The sequence below is a fragment of the Trachurus trachurus genome, assembly GCF_905171665.1.
Source record: "Trachurus trachurus genome assembly, chromosome: 21".
Lineage (NCBI taxonomy): Eukaryota > Metazoa > Chordata > Actinopteri > Carangiformes > Carangidae > Trachurus > Trachurus trachurus.
In genome coordinates, this window is record NC_139899.1 from 3,813,164 (window position 1) to 3,826,019 (window position 12,856).

The window sequence follows — 12,856 nt, forward strand, 5'->3', positions numbered from 1 at the left end:
TTGATCAGGGACAGGAGACCTGTACCAACATGCACCGATAATAAATGGTAACAAACCTATGCCTATGACTATAGGGAGCATGGCAATAGGCAAATTTGTCAAACATGTTGAACTATTCCTTTAAGTCTCTGGGCTGCAAAGCTACATTTTACTGAAACTGATATAGTATCTAACAAAGTTATTAAAATAAGATTCACTTCATCTGCTGTTGCATTTAATTGTTGCATAACAGCTGTAGTAAACTAATTAAATGTTGACATCTTTATGAGGATTATTAAAAAAGAGATAAAGATAGTTGACACCACATTATCTGAGCCATACAAACACCATCATTCACAGTGTGTAGATAGTCCAGTCAAAGAATAAAGGAGTTAGATGAATGTATAGTAATTGTGCAGTTATATGATATGTTGCCTACCACATGCAGTTCACATGTTGGATCTCCATTTGCACACAGGGTGTTTCTAAATCTGATTAAATAGACAGCAGGTGGAGAAAACAGATCTTATGAGTAGTAATAATGATAGCAGACTTGTAAACTTGTGAATTCCCACTATCTGCAGCAGTAAGTGAAGGCAGCTTCAGGGAAGGAGGGGCAAGCGTGTGAAAGGAAGGGGGTGGGTGGGGCACACTGGAGAGAATCTCTGCTCAGCACTCTGAAGTGTGGAGTTATTACAGGGACGTGCAGAGCGGTGCAGACACAGCTGAACGTGTTATCACATGACAGCACTCTGTACAGGCCTGTCGCTCTGTCACGGTGGACGTGCTTTTACTGTCACTATTGCACACTGTACAACTGCAAAAGTAATTATTTTACAGTTTGGAAACAATATGTTGACCTTGGACTTGGACTACCGGACCTGTAAATGTTAACATTTTACTACATTATAGGGGACTGTGTGATTTTCAGGGTCATCACCATTCCACTTTTACGGTATATTATCTTTATTTTCTTTTGCTTTTGCATGCAAGAAAAGCAGTGAAAATAAAAGCATTAACTTACATGAATTCACATTAATATAAAACATAATAGACAAGAAAAATGTTAAAGTGTAAATTAAATACATACAGACATATTGCAATATGTACACACAGCCATTAAGAGACACATACATTGGGAAATAGGCTGAAAGTATAGGAAGCACTCACAATGAAATATACCTTTATAGCACACACTCTGAAGTGCAACACAATTGGTAATATTCAAAGTTTTAATATGTGCTATACTACAGTTATTCCAAATGGTAAGAACCAGAAACAGCTGATAGATTCTAACAACCTTACATCTCTTTGTTAGCATGAGGTATACAATGAATAAGGACCAGACAACACACACATTTTTAAGAAGTCTAAAATGCCAACATATATCTGCTACATAAGAAATAGAGATAAAGAAAAAAAGTACAGAACTTTTAAACATAAAAAACGTTCCACAGTAAAGAGGGTTTAACAACTCAATGCTCATATAATACAAATCTCTACCTTCTACACTTGAAGGCCCAAACCTTTGACTGGAACTGTACTATGTATATATAGAACAACAGTATTCCTGACAGGATGTACAAAGTTTCCTTAAATAATTATATATATACAAATGAATAAATTAATGAATAAATTAAGAGGGGTCTTATATCTTAAATGGTATAATTCAACATGAAACAAAGCAATGTGATAGTCATTGCCCCTCCTTTAAGTTAACTGCTGGTTGCACTATTGAAAATGAGGAACACATTTTTGTGTGAAACTACTTGGAGTTTGAGAGGAAGAGGAGTTGCAGTGCACTCCTCCAGCCTGCAGGGGACAGTGTGTCTTCACTGTTCATCTAACAGCTCTCTGTCCTCAGTAGTAATGCTGTGGCCTCGATGGCCACACTCAGTGTTTAAAGTCTTTGGCAGGGTTGAACTGATCACAGCTGGGTGTTCTTGTCAATGTTCCTCCCTTTCTCTCCGCCGTTGGCGTTCTCATCCAGCTCGAAGGCTCCGTTCTCCACACCGTAGCGCTTCTCTTTACCTAGTTCAGCCTCGTCGTCGTCGGCCTCAATAGCCGGAGCCTCGCTGTCCTCATCAGATGGGACACGGGCACATCTCTTTACATATAACCGATAGGCTGTGGATGGAGAAAAAGACAAAAAACACATGGCGTCAGACACAATGATCAGTCTCTGAACAAGTTTCATTTTGTTTGGCATGTTCTTGTTCATCCAGTTTTGATTTGGTCTTGCTTGTACTTGTTGTATTGCCCACTATGTTTCCCTCAACATGGGTATCATTTGCTTATCTTAGGTGTTTGGGGTATTTACTGGGCACCTACGTTTTCTCTTCTTTATTATTTATTTACTTACTGTGCTTTATACTGTACTTTGTTGTATATTTATGTGTTTTTGTTTACTGTTCCTCCTTGGCTTACTAACTGGGAGTATTACTGCCAACACTTATATCTTAAAAGAATGTATAGACTTGATATGGATTATCATGGACAGGGCCGGTCCAAGGATTTTGGTGGCCCTAAAAAAGATTTTGTTTGTGGCCCCCAAAACACTCCAAGCGCAAACAACAAATCTCACACACTGCTTACAACACATACACTCATGTTTATGTGTTAAATGGACTGAATTGAAACCTGGTCAGCACCTTTCTGATCATGTGCCCCCCATTCATTCATTCATCTTCTGCTCAGCACTACATATAAATAAGCTGGTTTTGTTGTTGAGCGATGCAGCAAAAGGCTTTTCTCCAGGTGAAAGAGGCAGATTTGTATAGATGGTATGTTAACTACCCCCCTCTGTCCTGAGACAACTGTTATTGCAAATCAATACTAAAGCCATGTTTGTCCATAAATGAGCTGTAACATGACGTTGTTATCCCCAGCACTGATCGAATCGTGCAATAAGACATGACATTTTTAACGAATGCTGATGCACTGTGGTATGTGATATGACGAATGAAGAATAAAACACAGGGTGAACGTCTGGTCTCTTCAATGTGGTTACATAGTCAGTGCTAGCAGCTAATGGGTAACAATAGCATCACACAAGGTAAAAACTACATTGTCTTATCACAGCTTGGTCACTGTCCTTGAACAAGGAGCCAGGATGCCTCTGTGCTGCTGATGTCATTTCCCCAGGCAGTTAAACAATTAGGGGAATCACAACCGCTCTCTATCTCTCTAACTGGCTGGACACTGGTGCATTGCAGGTTTGTGTGTCAAAGGTTGATCACAATCAGAAGGAAACCTCTTGTCTGCACCCTGTGGAATGATGCACACCTGTTCTAGCAGCGGCGACACAGACAGACCGGATGCAGACCTTTGTATCATAATGCACAAAGAACCGCAAAACCGGAACATAACTGCGCCCTGCCGGTTGTAAAAGTTGCATAATGAACTAACTTTATTGTTTTAGTTGGATAATTTAACACAGACTACATTGTGATTATCCAAAGAAATGCACACTGGGTTGACTGGTGACTCTAAAATTGCCTTTTTAACCTTCTACAGTATGGTGTTAGGGTCGGTTTTGACCCGTGTTTTAAATCAGCTGTAAAACACACTAAAAACAATTATTTATCATCCCATTTGTTTCCCATCATTGTTAGGCTTCCTTATCGATGAAAAGGTTGGTTTTGCTCTTATGATTTAACTCTAATTATTGTTCTTATCGTTATAACACCACAAATGTCATAATTTCAACCAGAGCCTTTTAGAATTTTGTGATTTTTTTGGTTTGTTTGTTTGTTTAAATAAAGGTTCCTGACAAAGCCAAAACGCTTTGATGCAATAAACAAATGTATGTGGTAGTTTTATGCATTAAAAACCTGAAAACGGGTCACAAGGGGGAGGTTAACTCTTACCTCCCACTGACATGACTGCCACCACCAGCTGGAAGATACTGTAGATGAGGGGGAATGCAAACATGACTTCCAGCTCGGCCGGACTGAAGGACAGCTGCACAATGGTGCTGCACAACTGGGAGTTCTGGAAACCCGTCTCTAGCGCAATGGTTCGGCATCTGAAACGGTTAGTTCAAGTCAGTTTAATGTGTTTCCATGTACTGTGTGTTTAAGGACGATGTAAAATTAAAAATGTATATATTTTGTCAGTATCAAAAAGTGAAAAGTTCATCCTACCTGGACCAGGACTGACCCGTAAAGCGGGCCAGGAGGAAACCGAGGCCGAAACCAATAAAGGGGTAGATGGTGCCGATGATCCACAGAGAGGGAGCAATGGTCCAGGAGGATTGGTAGAGGATTCCTCCAACCACAGCTATGATGATAATGAGAGCAAACCCTGCAATGGAGCCCACCTGTGCATAATGGACACATCATTAAAACTTAGAAAAAAAAGCAGAACTATCACAGTTTTAACAGTATTAGAAGCTGCAGAGGACTCCCACCTTGAGGATCTTTTTGGCAAACTTTGGCCACCTGCGTTTAACGTACATCCCCACGGTGATCGGGATGAGAAGGGCCACGAGGGTGATACCTGTGGATACATAACGACTTATGTCATCACAGTTCATTTTTATGGTCAGAGGATCAGGATATACTTTCAGTATGACTGTGGTGTTAAAGAAACCACGAGGTGATTATACAACACTATAAAACAATATGCCGTAAAATAAACTGTTGATAAGATGGACAATTCTGAAACAGCCTTACCACTATTCATATAACACTATAGCACCAGTCACATTATATGAATTTTAGGAGGTCTATGTTGTCTGCTTACCAATGCTGTCATATGGGATCTGGATGGTTTCGGCGGACGTCCAGACGGACGTGTAAATGAGCAGACAGAGCGGCATCATCCCCAAGGCCAGGATAGAGGAGCAAGCTGTCATACTGATACTGAGGAGGGAGGAACATGAGTGTGGTCAGGTCAAATGATCATTGAAATATGCATACAAGTCTGGCCCAGTGATTATGGATAAATATACAGACCAGTCCCCTATGAAGACACAAGGAGGAACCCATGAGGGTCCAAAAAGGGACCATTAGCACATGGGCATACTAATATTTGTATGCATGTGGAGCTATTCAATAAATATTGTATTATTATAATGTTACTCTATTTCAAAAAATAAAATAAAATATACTTTATTGAACATAATTAGAACTTGCATTATACATTGAGAGAAATACCACCCGACTCTCTAGAAATGTGGTTATGTGGGTGGCTATACATTATGGTAGTTTCTGTCATGCCAGACATTAAGTCAATTAACAACACAATTCCTCCAGAGTGTCAGATGGTTCTGTTTTGGACCGGACAGGAACAGATTGACTGCGTTCAATCACCCAGCATCCAACAACACATCATTATCATACATCACATTATCCAGTGAGACTGCAAACCAAATTGGTTTCTCACCTAAGGTCCATGTCTCCGTCCAGCCAGTAGCAGATGATGTTGGAGCCGGAGCCCCCGGGACAGCAGCCCATAATGATGATGACGACGGCCTGCACGGGCAGCACGCCGAAGGCCAGCGACAAGGCGAAGGCCGTGAAGGGCATGATGCCGAACTGGCACAGGAAGCCGATGACGATGCCCCAGGGCCTCTTGATGTGGCCCCACAGCTTTTCCGAGTCCACGGTGCAGCCCATGGAGAACATGACCATAGCCAGCATTATGGTGAGCACCGTGCTCAACACCAAGCTGAGGATGGCGTTGAAGTCGCTCTCGGGGACCAGGCAGTTGGAGCCGGAGCAGACGGTGGCGAAGGAGCCACAGGCAGGAGGGACCATGGTTGCATTCGGAGTGGACATTGTGGACGACTTGATGGAAGAAGAATAAACTCGAGAGAGAAGACTGGAGGTGAGGTTGGGATTCTTAAGATTCCAGGAGACTTCTCCAGTCCGTCCTGCTCCGGTATCCAAGACGACAATCACCACAATGAGAACATGCCCTCTTTTATACCTCCGCCAAATCAAACTGGGCGGGAAATCAAAAATTAACCAATACTCAATGTTTTATGGGGTCAGTGTTCAGAAGCACATGCATATAAAAAGAGAATCATTCTGAAATGTGAATGTGATTGCACCATTGCACCATCTTTTATTGCTCTTTAGCCTCTTAAAACTTTATTGGACAGCTACGCTATACAGCATCATCATCATCCTACGATGTGGGTAAGGGGAGGAAGATGCATGCATTTCTCAGACAGGGCACACCCTGCATGCACAAGGTAGTCATGCCTGTAAAAGTTAAATATATAAGACCAAATAAATGATTGTTAAAGTAAAACGTGATTTTAACATGGCTGTAGAAAAGTACATGAGAACTCCCACGGCACTGTAGCCTAATACCCATCAGACAGGTCAATCAGGGCAAAGCTTTAAATATGTATAATTGTATTAGTGTCACAGGTCACAGCTTACCGACATGGAAGACACTGAGAAAACACATGCAACAGCTGTGAAAATGGAACTTTACACATTGTTTTTTATTGGAAAACCAGTGTTAATGTCTTAGAAAGGACCAGTGAATGAGTCCATAATGCAGTCCTTCAACTGGGTTACACTGGGACTTGTACTTCTTGGTTTATAAAGGTTTTCAAAATTCCACCTTCACCTTGACTACATGTTGGAGTCTAAAACTACAAACCTAAATAAATCAAATAATCAAATTGAGCACTTTGCATTAACTCACAACACATGCCAATAAAACAAATCAATCCTAAATATGTGTCAATATGCAATGTTGCCATAATGCAAAGGTCAACATATTGGCTGCCTTTGAGATAGATAGAATATTTGTTAGGATACATACAGCCTTTGGCGTATGGCGTAGACAAGACAATAAAGGAAAATTTCACAAAAAGGATTTACATTTCTATATGTATACATATATTACATTTGTGTCTTTTTCTTAAATTTTCACCTAGAATTAATTTCTACGGTCCAAAAAAAGCTAAAGTTTTCAGGTTCTTACCTGCTCAGGGTTCTACTGAGGAGTTTACAACTAGTCTACGTCTGTGTGTGTCTCCATCTGGGGGGAATAATGCTAAACTTGGAAGTTAAAGGACAACCAACACTGACTTAATTATGTCTCATAGTCTATTCAAAACAAAAGCTATGCAGCACTTATACTATATGAAATAGTACAGTGAGCAGTCTATTATTAAGAATACGGTAAAGGTAAGGCGCTACACACCCATACACATTCTGAGCCTTAAACATGTGCAATAAAATGCCGGTGAGACAATAAAAACAGTAATATAATCTGTACAATTGAATGCAATCCTACATTACACCCTGCAAGAAGCAGGATTTTGATGACTCATAAAATGTTTTGAAGGTGCAACATAAGCTGTGGTTCAAATTTGAATCTTGTGATCAGAATTGTTCATGAGTTTTAACTGGAACCTTCAGCTAGAAAAACAACAACAACATTCAGCTATGTTGCATGAGCTACAATAAGAAACAAGATCAGGCTTTGCAACTGCACCAGAGGACTGATCACTAACTTGTTTGTGTTTTCCTCACTGGAGCCACAAAAAAAAATTGTGTTTTTAGTATCTAGTATCTAAAAACACTGTCAATACAACAAGTGCCTAGTATGTTTTTCTAACAAATTGAAATGAACTCTGTCAAATAAATTATAAAAATATTATCGATATTGATCTGATTCAAAAATGCTTGAAAACCATCTTGAAGATCTAGAGACCCAACCTTGGAGGTCTCCAACAGGTTGGCTTTTGGAACACATTCATGTGCTCTATATTTAATTCAAAGGTGCTTTATTAAAGGGACACTTCACCCAAAATCGATAATTCACCAATTTTCTACTCACCGTCATTCCAAGGAAGGGTTGGGAGAACTTTCAGAGTTATCAAAACGCTTTTGGAGTTCCAGGGGGAGTCCGGCTGGACATTTGGGTCATTACAGACGAGCAGTATGGAGGTATTTGGATGTTTCATAGTGTGTGTTTTGTACGATTCAAAAGTGAACTCTATCCACCGCCATTATATGAAATCCGTTGCCAGTTGGACCCCCCCTGGAACTCCTAAAGCATTTTGACGACTCTGAAAGTTCTCCAAACCCTTCCTTGGCATGATGGTGAGTAGAAAATTGGTGAATTATCGATTTTGGGTGAAGTATCCCTTTAATGCAATGGTTTGAGGGAAAATCAGAGTTAATCTGTAACACTTGTCATTCATACACCAATCCAAACATCCAGTTCATGAAACTGCAGAATGCATAGACTTGTATAGAACTCCATCTGTGGATCAGCTACCTTTGTCTCAAATCTTTGATAGACAGACTGCACTTTAAATGAGCTAGATGTGACCCTAACCCCCTTTACATTTGAAGTGAAGCAAAGTGCACAAAGGTCTGAGTTTATTAGTCAATTAACATTCTTAACGGAGAGTCCTGAATTTTTTTTCTTTATTGCCAATATAATTGCCACAGATAATACAGGTTTTTTCCAGCATTCACAGCTCACACACTGCAGATGCAGCAAACTCTTAGTGATCATATTTGGTAGAATTATAATGACAATATTGTCACATTGCCAAATCAAACTTGTATCCGACGCCATGCGGTGACATCTCTGTAGACTCATAATCTAGTTATTTCTGTATAGCAGGACTGTGGTATGAGGAAGGGGGCCATGAAACACTTCTGGTGGATCTTTAGAGGAAGTCTTATCAGTCTTTATCTGTTATCCTTTGATCTTAACCATCCCATCAGAATTGTCCTTCATTCAAGCTGCAGTAAATTTTAAGGATCTTTTTGCAACATCGTGTGAATAAGTGTGTGAAGGTTTGTGTCATGTCACGGCCATTATCTTAGGCGATCTGATTTCAGATAACCATCTAATCTGATTTTACACTTTGTTCCCGCTCCACTGTACAATAAGGAAACGATGATAAGACAAATTGACACTGGCTGGTTTTATTTTTCTTTTATGTAACTTGACAGAAAAAAAGTGTAAAAGAATGCAATGTGATTTTCAGATTCTGACCTTGACCCCTTCCTGCATAGCCTCCATAAAAAAAGTTTATGAGTGCTTGTCTGCTCATTTTAACCTTCAAGCATCGTCCTATGCAGAGGAGATGTTTCCCATCACATTCCCCTCAGTGTTTCTCAACAGGTGTATCTACAGCTACCATACAGCTTCTCAACATCTGGTTACCACCACATGTAACTCTCCCATGTTAAAAGTCAAGAACTGACAATTGCTTTTTTTTTTTTTGCATTTCTTTCTGTTACCACCCCCCTTACTTTTTTCTAAACCAACCACAAATGCACGCGTCCAAACACCACAGACCAGCCAACCGTGCCCGTCTTATAGGAACAAGAAGGGCACCTACACTCAGGGTGCAGTTATTTATGCACCAGCAGGCCTTCACTTGGGACATCCAATATGGCCGCTGTCAGTCAGTGACGCAAATGTGTTTTCTCATGGATATTTTTGCCAATTTGAAAAAGTTAATTTTTGTTAGTGAAACTTCAATAGGAATAGTTACTGCATTGATGCAAAGTAAAACTACTTAATATTTCATAACTTAGAACTGTGTTGAAAATGTGTGTATCAAAATATCTATGCAAATCTCATATTAAAAAAAAAAAAAAAAAAAAATTCTGACAATTATTTCATGGTTCAGGCCATAAAAAAGATTACATTAATCTATCCTTTGCTTTTTGTCTCACGAACATAAATCTTCTGAATTAGTGCAACATTTTACAAGAATAATATGTTTTATCTAATATTTACACAGTAGCCAATTTATGACACTTCCATACTTCATAAATCAGTCTGTAGCGGAAGCAGCAGTGAATCAGTGGGGAGTTTTGTTTTCCTGGTGGGTCCTGAAGAAGGTCACAGTGACTGAAAGCTTGCAATAAATTGACAGTGTTTTGAGTGTGTGGTTGCTATTTTGTTGTTTTGTAAGTTTCAAAGTTCTTTTCAAAGTATTTTGCCTACAGATGAGCACTGGCCTTTTTCACTGTCTTCCTGGTGGAGGAAAGCTTGTTTCCGATTGGAGGGATAATATAAGGTGTGTAGCATCACCTGTTGCAACCATCCCCAGTCTCCTTCACAGCTGATATTTACAACAGGTGACTTGTGGGAACCAAGTGGTAATTCTTATGAGTCATAGTGATAGTAATGTGGAGAAATGTGCACAGAAAGAAACTTTGCAGGCATGGTTAAGGTGCAAACTAACGCCTGTACACCTGCAGTGACCTGATTCCGTGAGGGGCTTTATTCAATGTTTTAGAAAAAGGGTAAAGTCTGCACACTGTTGTAGCTCCTCAAATTTAATTGTTTATTGTAGGCTATAATACTGTATAAACCTTTGGATCACATAGATCTTCATCAGGATAAAGACACCTTGCTCATATAAGTAATTGGTCCCACCCCCCAATCAAGCCAGGGATGAAGCTCAGGTGAGGCGAGGTGAACCCAAAAGACATACAAATCAATAAGAATCAATACAACCTGAGGCTGTTGCTGGGAAATAAAAAGGAAGGGCACTGAGCAGATAGAAAAACAATAAACATATGAATACAGATAAATAGATAAATAGAAGTGTTCAACAAATTTTCCCAAGATGAGTTTTTAAAGAATACCGGTATTTAGAATTTTTGAAAAAAGTCACAGTCACAATAGATGGCCAATATGCACATGGATTAAATACACTGGGTCCATCAGGTACAAAAAAATAATCAGATTAAACTGTTTGTTAGTCCATGCACCTTTGGATGTGTGTGCGCTATCCTACTACTTTAAATGTTAAAGGTACATTGTGTAGAAATTACTCCCATCTAGCGTTGAGGTTGTAGATCGCAAGCAACTCAATCGTATTTTTCATGCTGCATTCACCTGAAATTGGGCAGACGGCAGACGGACGGCAGCTGCTGCACGTAACGGCATCAACAAGCCTCTATGTAAAGAAGTGGTCCGTCAGCACGAGGCAAAACAATACACGTACCAATATGTTGTCATGGTGATGTCGTATTGTTTACCTGACCCACGTTTTACCGGCTTTCTCCCGACTTCTGTGACTAAAATGACATCTGGTTTGTTACCGACGGCCGTCTGCCCGACTGCAGGTGAATGCAGCATCAGTGTAACGCTCCGTTCCTCCTCACTGCGTTACAGCGGTGACTTTTCACAGACGCCACCTCCACCTGAGCCGACAGCTCCGGTCGATTTTTGTGAATAGATAACAGGAGAAGTTACACAATGTCCCTTTAACATCAAAATGAGGATATAAATCTCTGGCTGTGAGCCCTGTATAGCTGATTGGGTTGAGCAGGTTCCCCTAGACTTATTATGGCAATAGGCAATTTGCCTATCCCTTTAACTTTATATATTTTAGGTGAATGAAAGGTTCTCCTGTGTCTGTCAGTGTTGGAGAAAGCCAAACCTTCACCGGGTCAGTTTGTCGTGGGAAGGAGGAGACTGTGCTGGAACACCAATGCTCCTAAACCAATCACACTGAACAAGCCCTACAACCAGAGGAAACAATGGTGAAGACAAATCCTTCTATTTCCCCATGCTTCATTTAGCACTGCATGTTTTTATTGTTCTGACTGAGGGACTGGAAGCAGCAGAAGTTGCACCGTGTGCATTTAAACTGACACGTTTCTGCTGTTAGAGGTGGTGGCTGTGTCTGCCACTTGTAAAAATATGAAATTGTGACCCACACCCTCAGACTTTGGGTTCTTTGTGCGAGTCATCACATCCCACAGTTGTTTAGTTCAAGTTCAAGACACTTAATTTGTCCCCAGGGAGCAATTTAAAAGAACATAGTAGCTTAAAAAAATAAAACAGCCACTGAAACTCAGAAAATAAAATGTGAGTGGGGTCTTTCAAAACCCTGTGAGCTGATTTCAGCGTCAGTTGATCACATAAGGTGGTGAGAGTGTGAATAGGCTGCTCAATGATCTTTGAGCAAACTTTGACTGCATGTGTTTAACAGGCGGTTTCTGTTTTGCAGAGTAATAGGATGAAACCAGCAACCGAAGGATTTCCTCTTTGATAGAGGAAAACTTGAGCAGGTTGTCAAAAACTGTTCCCAGGTACTGGTACTTATTGACAACCTCTATGACTGTGTGTCCAGTTGGAGCGGGCGTAAAGACCTTTGCCTTCAGACGTGGTTTGTTTGAAGCAGACTGACCACTTTGGGGTTGATTGTCAGAGACAAGTCACATGTCCAACGCTGTCTCCTGTCCCAATAAACTATACAACAGGAATATGTCACACCCAAGTTTTTGACAAACTTAATTATAACGCAATGTCCATTTACACTTAGCTTGTAAGGTGCATTTTATTATGAAAATGACATTAAATGGTGTAATGAAAGAGGGCAAGAAGAGATAAATGTGATAAAACCTGGATTCAAAGACTCTTCTCACTTCTCCCTCTGCAGATGCCAAAAGCCATAATCTTATGTAATATTTCAAAAAAGGTAAAAGGTCTGTATTGTATAACGGTAGATGTCCATGTGTGATTATGAAGCAGGTCTAGGTTTTTCTGAGTGTTTACTTGAAACCTGCACTCAGAAAACAGACACTCAGTTTATTAGCTTGCTTGAGACATGCTGAGGCAAGTTTAAAAATCTTAGAGCAGAGGAATGAATGCCTGTGGGAGTGTTGTAATGTCCACAAGCCATCACCATATAGTGCACCTGAACATCTGTCCAGGGGCGTTCCTAGACACTCTGGAGGCCCCAGGCAAGAGGTAACTTGGAGGGCCCCCAGCCCCAACTGGGACCACAAACATTTACTGTTAATGAATCAAAAAATCCCAAACTATCGATGATTCAATTCTGCATACTATGCCAACCCCGTCTCATATAAAACGTACCTTGGCTATGTTGGTCCAAAGTGCAAAAGGGTTTACAATA

The 12,856-nt window shown here is 40.3% G+C and overlaps 1 protein-coding gene across 1 annotated transcript; it reads right to left on the reverse strand.

Moving 5' to 3' along the window:
- Positions 1–1,906: 1,906 nt before the first annotated feature.
- Positions 1,907–5,762, reverse strand: slc10a2 (solute carrier family 10 member 2; the record flags this gene model as incomplete). The annotated part of the gene is made up of 6 exons (XM_083996916.1): positions 1,907–2,106; positions 3,849–4,006; positions 4,125–4,300; positions 4,391–4,479; positions 4,726–4,844; positions 5,368–5,762. 6 exons carry the CDS (start codon positions 5,760–5,762, stop codon positions 1,907–1,909), a joined length of 1,137 nt encoding a protein of 378 aa, XP_083853042.1.
- Between the last annotated feature and the right edge of the window lie 7,094 nt (positions 5,763–12,856).